This window comes from Elephas maximus, chromosome 1, assembly GCF_024166365.1.
Source record: "Elephas maximus indicus isolate mEleMax1 chromosome 1, mEleMax1 primary haplotype, whole genome shotgun sequence".
Lineage (NCBI taxonomy): Eukaryota > Metazoa > Chordata > Mammalia > Proboscidea > Elephantidae > Elephas > Elephas maximus.
The window spans coordinates 25222251-25238935 of NC_064819.1; the positions used below are offsets into that span (position 1 = coordinate 25222251).

Here is a 16685-nt window from a genome sequence, read left to right on the forward strand (position 1 = left end):
AAGATCAACAACCCCACAATAAATGACACACATCATTCAGGGCTGATTATAAGTTCACACTCATTTTCAAGGATCTCCGTTAAGCTTAATGACATACTGTATTTTTTTCTTGAGTCATTAAAACATTTTTTCTTATTCTCTGTTTATACCTCAATTTTCAGGTGCGTTTTTCCAGCAAACACTCTATGTGCCAATTAAAAATAAACCATCAGTAAGCTGAGAAAACTGATTTCAAGCCCTTTAAATCTCACTGCCTTTTTCTGATTATATCTTGGGCCAATTTTAGACAGTTAGTTACGGAGTTCCATAAATGTACTAGTGATAAGAACAACAGCAAACCAACAATGAACGCTTCCTTCATGCCAAGGAGCCAAGGCTGCATATTGTTAGATTTTTTATAAAATAAAAATTGGATTAAGGAGGTAAGAAGGTCATTTATTACAAGAAACAAATGAGAAAAATCTACTTTTATGATACATTGCTTAAGTTACTTTCGGAGCCATGGCGGCGCAGCGGTTAAAGTGCTCAGCTGCTAACCCAAAGGTCAGCAGTTCGAACCCACCAGCTGTACTTCGGGAGAAAGACGTGGCAATCTGCTTTTGTAAAGATTACATCCTTGGCAACCCTATGGGGCTGTGCTCCTCTGTCTTATAGGGTCACTATGAGTCAGAATCAACTTGATGGCAACGGGTTTTGATTTTAGTTTATTTTAGCAAGCAACTAATCTATGTGAATTTGAAGGGATAGAGAGTTATTTCTGAATAAAATATATCTACTTACAACCTTTTTCTTAGATACTTGCTCTAGCTTCCAATTATTTCATTTAAAATTTAAATATTTTTTCCTAGTTACCTTTAACATACTGTACAGAATTTCATTCAGCCTGTCTACTGTTCTGTTTGGCTTGTAATGTTTTAAATTAATCACATATATAGATAACTATTATGTGAAGATCTGAAGATATTAGATGCAAATCCAGGTTTCTGGCTGCTCTCGAACAATCTGTTAACACCAGGGCTACATTCCCAAATGGGAACAGGCTGGGATTGGAAACCAGATGATCCTGTGTGTAAGCTGTTCTGAAGTCCCCACGTTTAACATTTCACTTATTTATGCTAACTCCCTGGCCCCACTGACACTTAAGTTTACTACCTCTGAGATAATTCTACCACCTCTGAGATAATTTGTTACTAGACTGTACTACAATAGATTGCTTTCGTGTGGCCTTTCTCACCAGGGTCATGTAACTCCCATCCAAGTGACTGGGTGGGACTGTGCAAATAAGGTAAGTGTGGCCCACTAAGGGGATTGGTCAGTTTTGCCATCCCGCTAGGCTTAAAAGAGAGCGAGTGGATTTCACCACCACCAAGGAAGAACAGCCAGGAGCGCAGCGTGACCTTTGGACCTGGGATCCCTGCACTGAGAAGCTCCTGGAACCAGGAGACCCGGAGAGAGAGAGAAAGCTGTAACACTGAAGACAGTGAGAAACGGTGGCAGAGAAACGGTGGCAGGAGAGACCAGCAGGAGCCAGCATGGCGAGCTTCCTGGAGCATGGAGTGAGAAAACTGAGTACCTTTGGGCAGGAGGTCTGCTGGTGGAGTGGTGTGCCCCAGGAACTTGGTAGAGCTAGGTTTGCCAATCCATGGAGTTAGAGCTGAGTGCCTTCAGGCCGAGGCTTACTGGCAGAGTAGGGTGCCTCTGGGCACTTATCAGCAGAGCTAAAAGAGCTTTGTAACACTTGCCTGAGCAGGGCAGAGGCCAAGGGCCAGGGAGATGCCTGCCTGTTAGTATGGCTGGGAAGAGGCTGTCCTGATGGAAAACTGTATTCTGAGTATTCCTGAGCCGGAATTGTAACCTGTGGCTTCCCTGATAAACCCCATAATCATATTGCCTGTGAGTTCTGTGTGGCCACCACGATGAATTATTGAACCCAGCAGAGAAGCAGAGAGTGCTGTGAGAAGGATGGTTCATGTCAAAATTGGTAAAGAGAAGGCATGTCTGACCTCTGACTCATAGGCATCAGCCTTGGGCTGTTGATCCCGATTCTCCTTCTCCCTTGTGAAGTTGGAGGAGGTCAGACGCCATCTTCACACCATTTTCACATAGTCAAAGTGATTTTTTTTTTAATGCAAAGGGCCTGATGATACCATTCTTATTTTTTATCAAAATTTCCATTGTGATTGATTCATATCATGACCCTCCCCATATATACATTCCATATAATCCAAACTTCTTTTAACCAACTGGGAAGGTTAAGCTACTCTGGAAAATAAGATACTGAATAGCTAGGAATATACACAGGAACCAAATTGATCACAAATTGACCAAACTGCCTTTGAATTGTGGTGTAGGAGAAGAATATTGAATATACCACGGACTGCCAAAAGAATGAACAAATATGTCTTGGAGGAAGTATAACCAGAATGCTCCTTAGAAGCAAGGATGGCAAGACTATGTCTCACATACTTTGGATATGTTATCAGGAGGTACCAGTCCCTGGAGAATGACATCAAGCTTGGTAAAGTAGAGGGTCAGCAAAAAAAGTGGAAGACCCTCAGTGAGATGGATTGACACAGTGGCTGCAACAATGGGCTCAAACATAGCAACGATTATGAGGATGGCACAGGACCGGGCAGTGTTTTGTTCTTTTGTATGTAGGGTTGCTATAAGTCGGAAGCAACTCAACAGCACCTAACAACAACAGTGATAACATAAGAAGCGAGAGAAGAGGATTGAGGGAGCAGAGTAGGAGAAGCAAGACACAGAGGAGAAGAAGGTAAAGGGAAAGGAATAATAAGAAGAAAAGAGAAATAAAAAGGAGGTCTTTTGCAGCTATTCTTTTTGTAGTAGAAAAAGACATGCAAGCTTTATTTAAATTTTTATTAATTTCTTTTTAATCAGTAGTCAGTTCTGGTGATATTCTGGTAATATTCTCTTTTAAATGGAAACTCTGCAGGGCACTCAAAAAATCAGAAGTGTGTGGGAGCGTGATAAACATCACATTAGGTGAAGCTGGTTTATCACAAGAACATTAATCTAGAGTCAGTCTAAACAAATTAGGAAAAACAGGCTGATTCACTTATTCTCTCTGGACTGGGGACAGCACCTCAGCAACATACCTTCAATGAGATGTTTATTTTTAAAACCAAAACCTAGAGTTAGGTAAGTAAACTGAACAATCACCAAGAGTCTCCAACCGCTCTATCTCATTCATCCTCAAAACTCTGTGAACTAAGAAATAGCTTGGATAACAGGTTAATGTGCTCAATGTTATTATTTTCGTCATCATGGGAGGGGTACAAAATAGCACCCACCTATGTACCTTGGGTGATTCATAGGTCAGCTATGACAAGAAGTGAAAATAGCCTTGTTATGATTACCAAATTTATCACTGGCAGAAGCCAACTCTGCTGACTTCTCCCTTGTGCCTCTCCAATGAAATAAAAAAGACACTCAATTATAGGACTGCATCAAGCTTCAGTTAAGGCTCACTTTGAGCGGAAAAGTGCTTCCCTTGGGTGAAGAAGCTGGTAAATCATATTCGCCATTGAAAAGTGTCTCTGTACATCATGTCCTTTTGATGGGCTATTCTTGAGAGTCTCGAGATTCCAGAGGACCAGGCAATGGGCTGGCTTGCATTAGATTTCTGCAGAGCTGGCAGCGTTATTCTGGCAGTCTTACATTACAGGTAACCTGATGACAGGGAGGGTGGGCCACAGGCTGCGCAGTGCACCCACACAGCCAAACAGAGAGAGCTTGCAAAAGAATGATATGCTGAAATCAATGAAACTCTCCCAGGAACTGGCTGTTCCGTTTCAAACACCACATCCCTAATCTCTCCACTTGCTCAAATCAGATTCTCCAAAACTCCGAACGCAATGTGAGGCTGCCATGAAGAAAGGCAGAGGAAGAACGCTCCCTATAAATCATTAGTGGAGGCAGAAGGGACCGAATTCATGGACAGTGAACAATCAGGGTTGGCACTGAGGGATACTGCTTGGAATTACAATAGTTTCCTTTTCTGTGAAGATAAAGAAAAAGAAAAAAACTCTCTTAATATTTATTAAGGGGCTACCGCTGGAGATTGTGCTGGGTAAGGCAAAAAGTGATCACGTGTCCAGTAGGCATGGTTACTACCCCAGCCTGTGTCCAATAAACAAACCTAGCCTGAGGATTCTCACAAAACATTGTTTGTACAGTTGTCAAGCTAACAAAGGTGGGTGAAGCCAATAATCAAGACAGATGGCCCTGTATTCCCAGAGAGGCCTCGTCCCTAGACTCAAGCACAACAACAACTATAAAACACATTCTACATTCAGAGGTGGGGTTCAGTCCTGTTAATTGAATTCCCAAGAAGGTGCCATGGAAAGCTATCTTTTCCTCACCAGCAACCCCAAAAGCATTCCATATCAGTACATGTGATTTTTAATGGCCATATAGTATTTCCTTATATGGACCTGCCACAATTTATTTAACTAGGTCCCCGTTAGTGAGTGCTTGAGTTGTTTTCAGTACCCTGAAACTACAAACTACTGTGCTGGCTCTTCAATAAGTGAGGTTCACTGTTATACTTTGTTTATCATGGGGAATGTAAAAAGACATCCCCAGATTAAAATATAAAGAATGCACAGCTAAAACCAACATATCCTGAAGTCTGGAAAGGGACCATCTGTATATTTGGATAGCGGACAGGATCAGAGTCCCTTGAGGCTGCAGTATGCATGTTAATGGCCCCCAAGTATTTTTTTTTTCTTTTAAGTAGTAAACATTTTGTTTTTCATCCTCTCAAATTATTCCATACTGTACAACTGAACTTTCAACAAAACTATAATAAATTAAATTCTTGAAACAAAAGGATTCAAATTCAGAATGGATAAACACTGTGTGCATAGGACACACTATGTGCCCAGCCAGGCACTGATAGGTGCTTTTACACATGCTATGTTTTTATGTAATCTCATGTTAAGGAAAGTATTAACATCCCCATTTTCTGAGGGAAGAAAGTGAGGTTAAGAGGGACTGAATTCTTTGAGAAGATCTCACATGCTGCTGGCAAGTTTCAGGGTTGAAATCTTTGCCTAAATTTCTTGCCATCTCCAAATTACCATTCTTTCAACTGTCTGTGGCTGAATGCAGTCAGCTACAATCCTAGACCAGTATTACACTATTTCAAATGACAGATCAACTATATTGTAGAAATAAGAAGTCAGAAGCTAAATCTTAAATTCAGTGTTTAGTGTATGTGTTTGTATGCATGTGAAATATAGAACATGAAAAAATGTTATCACACTTTATTTCATTGGAAGGAGCTTAAAATAAATGCAATATTTTTTATAGAACCAGAAACAATCACATTTGTTATTTAAAATATATATATAAAAAAAACTCATTGCCATCAAGTTGATTGTGACTCACAGCGACCCTACAGGATAGAGTAGAACTGCCCCATAGGATTTCCAAGGAGCAGCTGGTGCATTTGAATTGCCAACCTTTTGGTTAGCAGGTGAGCTCTTAACCACTGTACCACCAGGATTCCATTTAAAATACAGAGAAAGGAAAAGCAAAAAAAAAAAAAAAAAAAAAAGCATATATATTTTAAATATATTAATGTAAATACTTTAAATATATTAATGTAAATATTTATAAAGTAAAACCAGAAATGAAAAGGGAGTACTCAACACAGAAGGGTGGCAAGTGACAAAATAGTACTAAAAAGATTTTTATTCAAGATTTTTAAAGAATTATCAGAAGACTACGCAGTAAGGGTAGCCTTTCCCTCATGACAGTTGCTTTTGCTGCTTCCAGTTCATGGGCAGTTTTAAAACATAGGGTTTCATTTTGGAAATTTCCTGTAAAATGCACGGATGCCTTTGAAATATGTGCTGTGTATTCTCAACATAAAAAAAGTCCTCCATCAGCTGGGCTGCAGGGTGAAAAAACCAGCTCCATGCTACCCAGGGCTTGCTGCCGTACTTCCCTGCCTTCCATCAATCACGAGGAGACAGTCTAGACAGGATGGACAGACTTCAACTGGGAGTGAAGGGGCCCAGGTTCTTCTCCCTCCTTGGCTGGTTATTAGCCGCAGAACCTTTACTTCCATATGTTTCCTCATTTATAAAACTGAGGATAACTTCCTTGATGATGATGCTCAAGTGAGACAAACGCAGGAGAAAATACCTTTAAAATGTGAAGTCTATGCAAAAATGTGATGCTACTTAATTTGACTTGAAGAGTTAGATTTTGCTATGGGCAAGATACAGGTGTCAGTGGCTAAGAACATACATCTTTTTAAATGATCTCAGAAGCTACTCAGATAAGGGTTCAATTGTCTTTAAATCAAAAGAAATGCAATCGTGCCTAAAATAAGCCTGGTTGTGAACAAGAAAGAGCTTTAATCAAAATATAAATAATATAAATACCATATGATACACTAGAATGAACATCTAATCCAACCACCTTATTCTGTAAAGTCTACAGAACAAACAATAGGACAATTCAATGGAAAGCCATGAAGGTCAGAACAAGTTAACCAATGTCACTTAGTTAATGGCATAGAAAGCACCTGATTAGAATCTAAGTCCTTTGGAGAACTTTCTGTTCTGATTTACTATCATTTCATCTGAGGAAAGGGTAGGTTTCACCATCCTCATTATACGTAGGCAGAGAGTAAGATTTAGAAAGTTGAAGTGACTTGGTAAAGGTCACACAGATGATCAAGACTAGACTCCAGGTTTTCTGTCTCCCATTACCCCTTTTTTCCAGAGTGCTGATATTCCAGCCATCACGTGTAAGAAAATTTTATTGGTGTACTCCACATTGAAACTTTACCTTTTCTTCTTAATCTACCATTTAAGTAGAAATCCTCTAACCTTTCTAGTGAGACAATTCACTTCTATGAGAGAAGAGGCTTTGAATGGGGGAGGCTTAGTTGCGTGCTCCGTCAGATTGAAAGAGACCTTAAGATTTTTATATGAGGAGTGTGGTAAGAAAGGAAGAAAGAGGAAGATTAATTTTATAGTTTACTTACATCAAGCTCCCTCCCCATAGTTCTTGGACTATTTTAAAGGGAAGTTATTATTCATTCAGTAGTCCCAAATATACCTAGCATTCCCTGAGTTGTGCTCACTCATAACAGAGCCCTGAATGTATTTGTCAACCATAAAACCATTATTATTGAAAATCAGTGATTGTAAATGTCTAATAAGTAGCTGCTGTTGTAAGACACAGCGCTCTGCTTAGAAAATGGTTATCCAGTGGTTCTTCAGCAAAGTATTAGAGTAATCAATCAATATTTATTTAAGGCTTACCAACTCTAAATTTACTTACCTGTAGTATCCATTTCCAGGATTATAAATACAAAAGAGACTAAAGATTATGACATAATTGGTAAACAACACATGGGGGAGGGGGCCAAGTTTTAAACTAGTAATTATACTTCATGGTTGAAATATTAGCCACAGCAGAACCTTTTTTCGAACACAAAAGGAAATAAAGTTAAATAAAACAAAATTAATTTTTAAACAAATTTGGGACATTTAGATGTGAAATGCTGGAAAGAAAGAACAGACACAATCTGGTGGGAAGGACAGAAATCAGAAATAGGTAACGTTAGGATGTCAGGTAACGTCTAGGCTGCCAGCTTTCCTCACTAGTAAAATGCTAATGGTAAAACCTGTCCCACCTACTTCATGGAAACCCTGGTGGCATAGTGGTTAAGTGCAATGGCTGCTAACCAAAGGGTTGGCAGTTGGAATCTGCCAGGCGCTCCTTGGAAACTCTGTGGGTCAGTTCTACTCTGTCCTATGGGGTCGTTATGAGTTGAAATCAACTCGACGGCACTGGGTTTGGTTTTGGTTTGGACCTACTTCATAAAACATTGTGAGGTCAAAATGAGAGAACCAATGTGAACTTATTTTGGGATGTAACAGGTGTTGGGAATGCAGATTATTTTAAACACTATGCACAACTAGATTAAAGTCTCCAGTGAACTGGATACTATATATGGCATAAAAGTAGAAATGCTTTCCAAAGAGACCTATGTGTCAACGGTGGGGACAAGTGGTAAATCAAATTCTAAACCTACTTTTCTAAAAGGTGGCAATATTTGGAAGGTTCCTATAATCCATGAACTCTTTAAATTGTCTGGCAAACATACATGCCACTTTTATCTTGGTCATTCTTGGACTGACCAATTAAATCCAGTTTTATAAGCTCCTCCCTTATATCAGAGCTGTACTTCCATTAAAATACATAAAATAATAAACTTTGAAATAGAATAAACAACTTTGTACCTTTATAATTTTTAATAAATTCTATGCTTTCTTAGAAAAGTTATACCGTGTATGCAAAGAGTTTTTGTTTTGTTTTGTTCTTCTCCAGTGAAATCAGAATCTCTTTGGGCTAGTTCAGGGCCCTGATGTGTAGATTAACAGGCTTCTTCTTTTTGAGGAAAGAAAAGATGTTTCTAAATATATAAACATATATGTATCAATGAATTACGGTTCCTTTAATGGAGCCTACGTGCATAACCAAATTTAGACTTCCCCTCATAAACGGAGGAAACCCTGGAGGCGTAGTGGTTAAGAACTACAGCTGCTAATCGAAAGGCTGGCAGTTCGAATCCACCAGGCACTCTTTGTAAACTCTATGGGGCAGTTCTACTCTGTCCTATAGCGGTGCTACGAGTTGACTCAACAGCAGGGGTTTTGGTTTTGGGTTTCATATATGCAATTTCTTATTTTATCACAGTGTAATGTGAGATTTCTCTCTTCAAAATAATATGGGGAAATACCTCATATTCTGGGAATTATAAAAAAATATCCTATGATTATGTTACTTCGAATTGGCATAATGCTTTACGTTTTCCAGTGTGTTCACACAAAGGACCTTACAACAGTGTGACAATACAAAAAAAAAAAAAAAACTCATTGCCATTGAGTGGATTACAACTCATAGAGACCTTATAGGACAGAGTAGAGCTGCCCCCACAGGGTTTCTAAGGAGCAACTTGTGGATTTAAACTGCCGACCTTGTGGTTAGCAGCTGAGTGCTTAACCAGTACACCACCAGAGCTCCACAAAAGGTGTGTGAAGCAGGCAGGAAAACACTGGCTGAAATTGTTAGAAGCTCTCTCTCTCTCTTTGGTACAGTGTTAAATATTTTAAGAAAAAATGTCTTTGGGAAGTGGGGAGGAGAAATCTTTCACCTTTTAATATGGACTTTTTTATGCTTTGAGAAGGAAAAATGCTGAAAGGAGAGCTTTGCACTTGGGGGTCGTGCTTAATGACAGATGCGCGTGGCTGGTTCCCTTACCGTCCAGGTGGCCGACTTGGCTGTGCTTGACTGCTGGAAGGACACATCGAAGCTGTGCGGGCCTGGGTAGTCTGTGTTGGAGGGGATGGCAGGTGATGGAGATAGGGCATCGAAGGTGGAGCTGGGCTGTGCGTATGGCGAGGGTGCCGTGACGCTGTTCTGCGCGTGGTCTGTATTGTAGGGACTGGTGGATGAGGAGCCGTTCTGAATCTGCTGGTCCATGCTGTTCAGGAGCCCCAGGTTTGTGTACTGTGGCTGCAGGACACCCAGAAACCCTGACGTTAGCCTTTAAGCCACCGATCATTACTCCGAAAAAGGTATCATCTGGCACATGCATTGTCATCCAAGGTAAAATCCCCATCTGTGATATAAACACCCCAAGAGAAGTCTGGGGCCTGTGTGTTTTGTAATGACCTGCACAGACCACACTGCTGTTACCTGGAGTGCTTTGTGACTACCTCCACAAAATCATTTGAAAGTAGGTTATGTGTCTTGACACACTGGGCAAGAAACATGCAGTGTGAAATACAAAAAAAAAAAAAAAAGTCCAAACCCATTGCGGTCAAGTCAACTCCAACTCAGAGCAACTCTATAGGACTGAGTGTAACTGCTGCACAAGGTCTCCAAGGAGGAGCTGGTGGATTCGAACCGCCAACCCTTTTGGTTAGCAGCTGAGCTCTTACCCACTGTGCCATCAGGGCTCCACAGTGCTTCTCAGGGTGCTCAGTGTGCAGTAGCTGCTCAAAATTCTCTTAAATAAGTTAATACTCTCTGTTATATCATCATCATCATTTTTTTTCTTCCTGCCATGGTATTTCAAATGGAAAAGACCACGTGATAGTCATGTTCCAGAAAGGATGTAAATATCGAATTGTGGTATATGGGGGAAAATTAGAGGATTGGATGACCTCCAAATTTCCTTTCAGACCTGTAATCTCACTTCTGTCCTATCCTAGGGTACCAGTAGTCTTCCCAAGAAACTATTTTCAGAAAAACTTTTGGGGGGGGCATGCGTGGGTAGTAGGGTTAAGAGAGCCAACTATATATTTAAAAAAGTAATATGCTAGTATAACATCCAAACATGGTCTAATGTTTTTAATCTTCTTTCATTTTCTCTGTAGCAGTTTATTATTTTCTGAAGTAGAACACGTATAAGGGATATACTATGTAGACCATGTCATTACGAATAAAGTCCTATTCTTGGTATAATTCAGCATCATATAAGCTCAGGAAGTTCCTTGTACCAGATGCCTGTCAGTTTTCTATGTGAACAGACTGCAGCACAGAGAAGGTGCTCATAAGATGTTTATGGAAAAATGGATTAAGTTGTTCCCATTTAACCTGCAAAATAACTTGACTGTATTTCTCTCAGAGCAAAAAAGAAATTTGCTCAAACATCGGCTGATAAGCAGGGATATTGAAACCAAATATTCTGGCTCCAAGTTGAGGGCTCCGGCTACTCCATCACAACTAGAAGCCTGATCAGATAAACGAGCTTCGTCATTCCTAAAGCCTAGTCAAATTTAACACATTTCCAGAAGGGGCAAACATGCTATGGTAAAGATTTTCCTTTGTGAAAACTTCTTGGCACACGGAAATCTCATTGTTTCTGCAAGTTAGCAAAGGTGGAGAAAAACAAAAGGAACAAGAGAAAGGCAGCCCTGTCCACAGTTATTTTATTAAGAAAACATGGAGCTTGGGTCTTCAATAGAAATATAACCCTTAGAATCACAGGCTAAGTAAAACTGTGGAGAAGGAAATCCCAAGGATTTGAGAATATTTTAAATTAAACCTGAAGTTGAATAAAATGATTTTCTTGAGCTTTCATTATTTCACATGGGGGAAAAAAATGGACCCCTTCATTCCATCCAGTCCAGTGATCATCTGTCTAAATGTTCACGGCCGCACGCCCATTCCATTACATTTGTACATTCACATTCCATTGCAGAACGCCATGGCCCCATTTGCTCTTCAAATAACTATTCATCTCTTTACACTTATCCCTTTGCTGACAGGAACAGCTGTTTGTCTCGCCTTCTCTCCCCTCTGATTTCTACAAGTCCTATTCCTCTCTATTCTCCATCCTTAGCTCTCCCTCCTGACAGGTGCTGCAAAAAAAAAACCAAAAAAAACAACGACGAGGTAAGGCAACTAAAAAAAAAAAAAGTTTTTTTTTTTTTTTTTTAGGGGAGGAAAAAAGTAAAACCTGAGGCCGGTACAAATGCGTCCACACTCCACCCCTGTCTGAAGGAAAGCTTTTAGGTGTCCAAGCCTGAGGCAACAGCCAGAGAAGGGGATTGAGAAGATATTCTTTGTGTTCAAGTTAAGGGTCAGCATACAAAGCACTCATGAACGTCCTGTAGGGATCAGATAATACTCCCAGAGGCACGTGCTTCCCCAGAGCAGTACAATTAGAGAGGCAGCCGCCCCTGACAAAAGGGACAAAGAATCTCTCTGAGCACTAGTGGGGGGGGGGCGGGCAGTAAAATGCCTGCTGGGCCATCCTTTTCCTCCTCCTTCTAGCTACACAGAATGGAACTGCAGTTAATTGTGGGCTTGGATGAGAACAAAGAAACATGAGCACTTTGAATTTTTTTTTTTCCATATATGTAAAGAGAAAAGTTTTGGGACCATGTTTTAAAAGCCAGTGAGCAAACACTCAGGGCTTCTCCAAAGACTTAAGAGAAAAGGAAACTCCGTTTACCTTTGAGTCACAAAGGAGGCCCCCAGAAGAGCAGTAAGATTGAACATTCTGGGTGGCATCAAAGAATTAGAAATTGTATTCCAAAAATTATTAATAGCACTCTGGCTGCTAATGGGTCTACTTCTAAGTGTTTCAGTTTTTAATTCCATACAGTTCCAGGTAAAATATTTTACTTAATACAACCCACACAGGACTTGCTACCAATTTTCATATTTCAATTTATATAATGTACATGCATACCTCAATTTATATAACATAAAGCTAGTATTCTCAGGATTGGGCAAAAAGCTGCTTGCTATTCACTGGAGCCCTGGTGGTGCAGTGGTTGAGTGATACAGCTGCTAACCAAGAGGTCGGCAGTTCAAATCCACCATTTACTACTTGGAAACCTTTATGGGGCAGTTCTACTCTGTCCTCTAGGGTCGCTATTGGTTGGAACTGAGCTCATGAAAACAGGTTTTTTTTTTTTTTTTTAATCCATGATAAAAATGGAAAAACGCATTCCAATTTAAACTATTCCCAAATCATGCTTTAAAGAAACATAAGCCAAGTAGCATAATCAATTGCCAAAAAAAAGTATAAAACCAACACTGCTTATTTTGAGTTTGCCTGAAACTAACACAAGCAACAACAAACTCACCATAACAAGAACTGTATGATTGGAAAGCTACTTGAATATTTCTTACAGTCTTATTAAAAATCAGTAAGTCTAAAAGTGCCATAAGAAACAATATTTTAGAAGTTAATTTAAAAAATATTTCATAAAAATATAGAAATAAAAGAAAGAGTTTAGCTCGCTTATTCTCTTCTTACTGAAGAGACATTGGACATGTTGGCAAAGTATGATGGGAGCTGAGGGGCAGATCAGCATAGCCAAGAACAACTGTTACCCAGGTGGGGCCATTTACATAGTTTGCAAGGACCTCTGCAAGATAAAAACGCAGGATCTCTTGATCGTAATTAATTTCAAAACAGTGACAGCACACAGGGTCCTATGTGACTGAACAGTTTGCACACTGTTGAAGCCAACCTTGTGCCCAAATCAATGTGAGTAATGCCTCTTCCTTATTTTCCAACAAAGTGAAGCTGGTAGGGTGACAGAAGCAGTACCTATGGCTCTTCTTCCTTGGTCAGTAATTCCATAAACACAGAGGGGGAATTTTATAAGTATTATGCTAAGGTGTTAATTCAATGTCTGATGATTTACAATGACAGATAAAAAAAAAAGAATTTCTGAAATTGGAACATGACACTTTGGTATCACCCACAAAAACTGCCCTTGGAGGAAATTTTAAGCCAACAGAGCTCTATGTGACCCCATACATCCCATGTGTATTCTTATGCAACAGCCCAAAAAACCAAAACCAAACCCAGGGCCATCGAGTCAATTCCGACTCATAGTGACCCTATAGGACAGAGTAGAACTGCCCTATAGAGTTTCCACGGAGCGTCTGGCAGATTTGGACTGCTGCACTATGCCACCAGGGTTTCCTATGCAACAGAAGTTACTAGAATAGTTGACAGGAAGTAGGAAGAAGATTCTCCCTTTCCAACTAAAAGGTATCTTGATCTGCAAGCACTCCAGTTCAACGTAGGTTGAAGCAATGAATGAATAAAAAAGTTATATATACCATCACGTCTGAAAAAAGAGAGTTTTCTTTCTGCAACACATAAAAGGCAAAAATGAACATAATTTTTTTTCTACGTACTATGCGCTTGATAAAGTAGAATAGATTTCCTCTGAATTCAAACAGATGCTTCGTTTCTTATAAAATAACTGATATAGAAGACTCACTGAAAAAAAAAAAACCTGTGTCTATAGCTGGAATCTATTCTGGTTTATCACAGGCTAGCTGATGAGACTACAGAAGGATGGTCACTGGGACTTAATATACTCCAAGTAATCTCAGAACACCCTAGGGGATTGTGAAACAAGGAACTGGTGTGATAAGTGTAGGATGACAAATATTCTCGAAACACTCACTTTCACTATTAGGACTGAGCAAGTTTAACACCACCAATTTCCAAATTGATATAGGGAAACATGTTTTCTTGCTCTCTCCTCCCGTAAGTTGTTTTGGATTCTCATAGCCATCAACAGGCTCTGATTTATTTCTTCGCTACACTACAATTTGGATGCTTGAAATATTAGCCATAGAGAGGACTAGGTTTTTCCTAACTGTTGTTGTTCGTTGCCATCGAGTGGATGCTGACTCATGACAATCCCATGTGTGCAGAGTAGAACTACTCCATAGTGTTTTCAAGGCTGTGACCTTTTGGAAGCAGATTGTCAGGACTGTCTTCCTAGAAATCTAAAATATTTCAGGCGCCTCTGGGTGGGTTCAAACCACCAACCTTTCAGCTATTGGTTGAGTGCTTAACCGTTTGGGCCGCTTCAGGGACTCTTCCCGACAGTCACTGCTTTAAAAGTGTCCTGTGAATACTATCCCTGCAATTTCTTGTTGCCTTTCTTGCATTACATTCATGTAATGATCTTAGATTCTGAATATGATATGGGACTGCATTTCTTTATCACTCCAGTGGTAATGTACCAGTATATATTGCTGTAAGCAACGCTCAGTGTTGAATACCTGCATTTTTGCTTACTTAAAGTTGAAGATGTAATTACTTTCCTATAAAAGAATTCAACATCAAAAATGAATTTCAATCAAGTCATTTGGCCAGTGCAACAGATACAGGGTTTGATGTAATACAAGACTCAGGCAGAGTTTGTGTTTCTGAAGATTGATATCCTCCAATTTATGTGTGTAAAATAAATTTTATAAGTCCCCCCTGACCCCAAATATTACTAAGGATAATTGCTAATTTATGAACATGGCAATAGCCAACAATGCATTGCAAGAGATTCATGAGAAATGGAAAGAGGGCCCGATCAGGGCAGGAGCATTTACTGTTGGGATATGTAGTTATAATTTATCTTAGTTCAAATGGGTCTTTTTCACAGAAGACAATACCTTGTCCAAGTTTCACTTGGAAGAAATTTCATTTATAATCTGTGACTGACCATTAGATGAGGCCAGAGAATTGGATGCTCCTCAGCACTCCTTAAAGTCCTGTATGGGCTCTAGTCATGAGAAAGAACTCTGGACTTAGACTTGGTAACATGGGGTCTAAGCCTCAACACTGCTGCTAACATGCTGTGTACCCCTGGGCAAGGTGCTTGCACAATTTGGACCTAAGTTTTCTATAAAGTAAACAGTGTATACAATGAGGTGGTTGAATCTGATGATCAAACATAAAGGATGCTCCGGTTCTAACCTTCCATTAGTTAAGGGTTATGGGCATCCCAATCTGGGAAGGTCTTTTAGAATAATGAGATGAAACTGCTTTCAAAAATGTGTAAGATAGCTATTTTTTTTGGTATGGATTTGCCAGGCCAAACCTGGAAATCCAAAATGTTTCGGGCAGCATATATAGTTTCCTCAAGTGATACAACCTTTCACCTCAGGCTTCATGGAGGAGCTTTTGTGAACATTCTAAAGCCCCTCCTGGGAAAAGAAAACAGTTTTCTTCATGACCCTGGCTTTACAAAGTATTTGTTCAATTATACTCTAGCAGACAGTACTACATTTTCAGCCCCAAATATCGGCGGGATAGTGACTTTTCAACAAGCACTGCCTGAGGGAGAAATGCTTGTCATTTTTTTTGTCTCCCACCACCTGCCTCACCTCAAAGAACGATAGTTTGTTTTATGCTAGAATTAAACACAATTGGCTTAAAGTGCTCCATTCGAGGTTAAGAAGACATTTGTACTATGATGTCACATTAAAGCACCGTTCTTTCTACTTAAGAATTTATTTACCACCACATTTTTCTCAAAACCAGATTTTGTTAGGTGTAAAATATTTGGCTTCTTGTGTCTTTTAAAATGATCGTAAAAAGTCAATGTTTGGAGGTAAAGTATAGCTATACCTGTAATGAACAAAATTTAAGAATGAAGCGTTTAAGAATACACATACCTACAAAGACAGTAGGTTAGGAGTTTACTAGAATGTTTTATCTTCTGACACAAAGCGTCAAGGGTCCTTTGAGGGACCAGATTCCATAACTTGAGAGCCACCTAAAAGCCCCCTTTCAATGCCACAGAACAACAGGTGAGACAAATATAAACACAAAGCTGGCTGATCAGGTGGATGACAATGTCAACAAAAATTAGACATAGCATTTGAAAAGCTAGGATGTTTGAAAAGTATTGAAGTTACTATTCAATCCAAATATCACTAAGTTGGCAGAGCTCACTTAAAGAAAAATAAACATTAAATTCTAAGGTTTTTAGCAAGTTCTTCCTTCTAGTAATTAAGAGAAATGAGCAAAATACAAATTGTGAGGCATCTCGCTTCTAAATCGAACTGGCATCACCATTACCTGCCAAGGAAGCCTTAGGCTTAGCAGACAGCAGGGAGGTATAATTTTAATATTCAATAATTTTTCTGGCAGATATTAGAGAAAACTATTCAGAATGTCAATTTGTTCAAAGTGAACCGAGAGCTATTTATTAAAATTGAGACATAAGTAAATAAGAGGCCATTTTCAATCTATAACAATGACTATGTTTCAATAGCTCTGTTTAGCAGACTAATGGTGACGTTTAGAGAAAGACCCAATCAATAATGAAATTCCTTAGGGAAGGCCATGCCATCTCTATGAA

General features: G+C 39.5%; 1 protein-coding gene across 10 annotated transcripts in view; it reads right to left on the minus strand.

The window, feature by feature from the left end:
* Nucleotides 1-16685, minus strand: part of TP63 (tumor protein p63) — a 348320-nt gene that overhangs the window by 76611 nt on the left and 255024 nt on the right. For all 10 annotated transcript variants that reach the window (XM_049880462.1, XM_049880451.1, XM_049880469.1 and 7 more), the window contains one exon: nt 9313-9567. In XM_049880462.1, coding sequence (XP_049736419.1) covers nt 9313-9567 — 255 coding nt within the window. The remainder of the gene's footprint in view (nt 1-9312; nt 9568-16685) is intronic.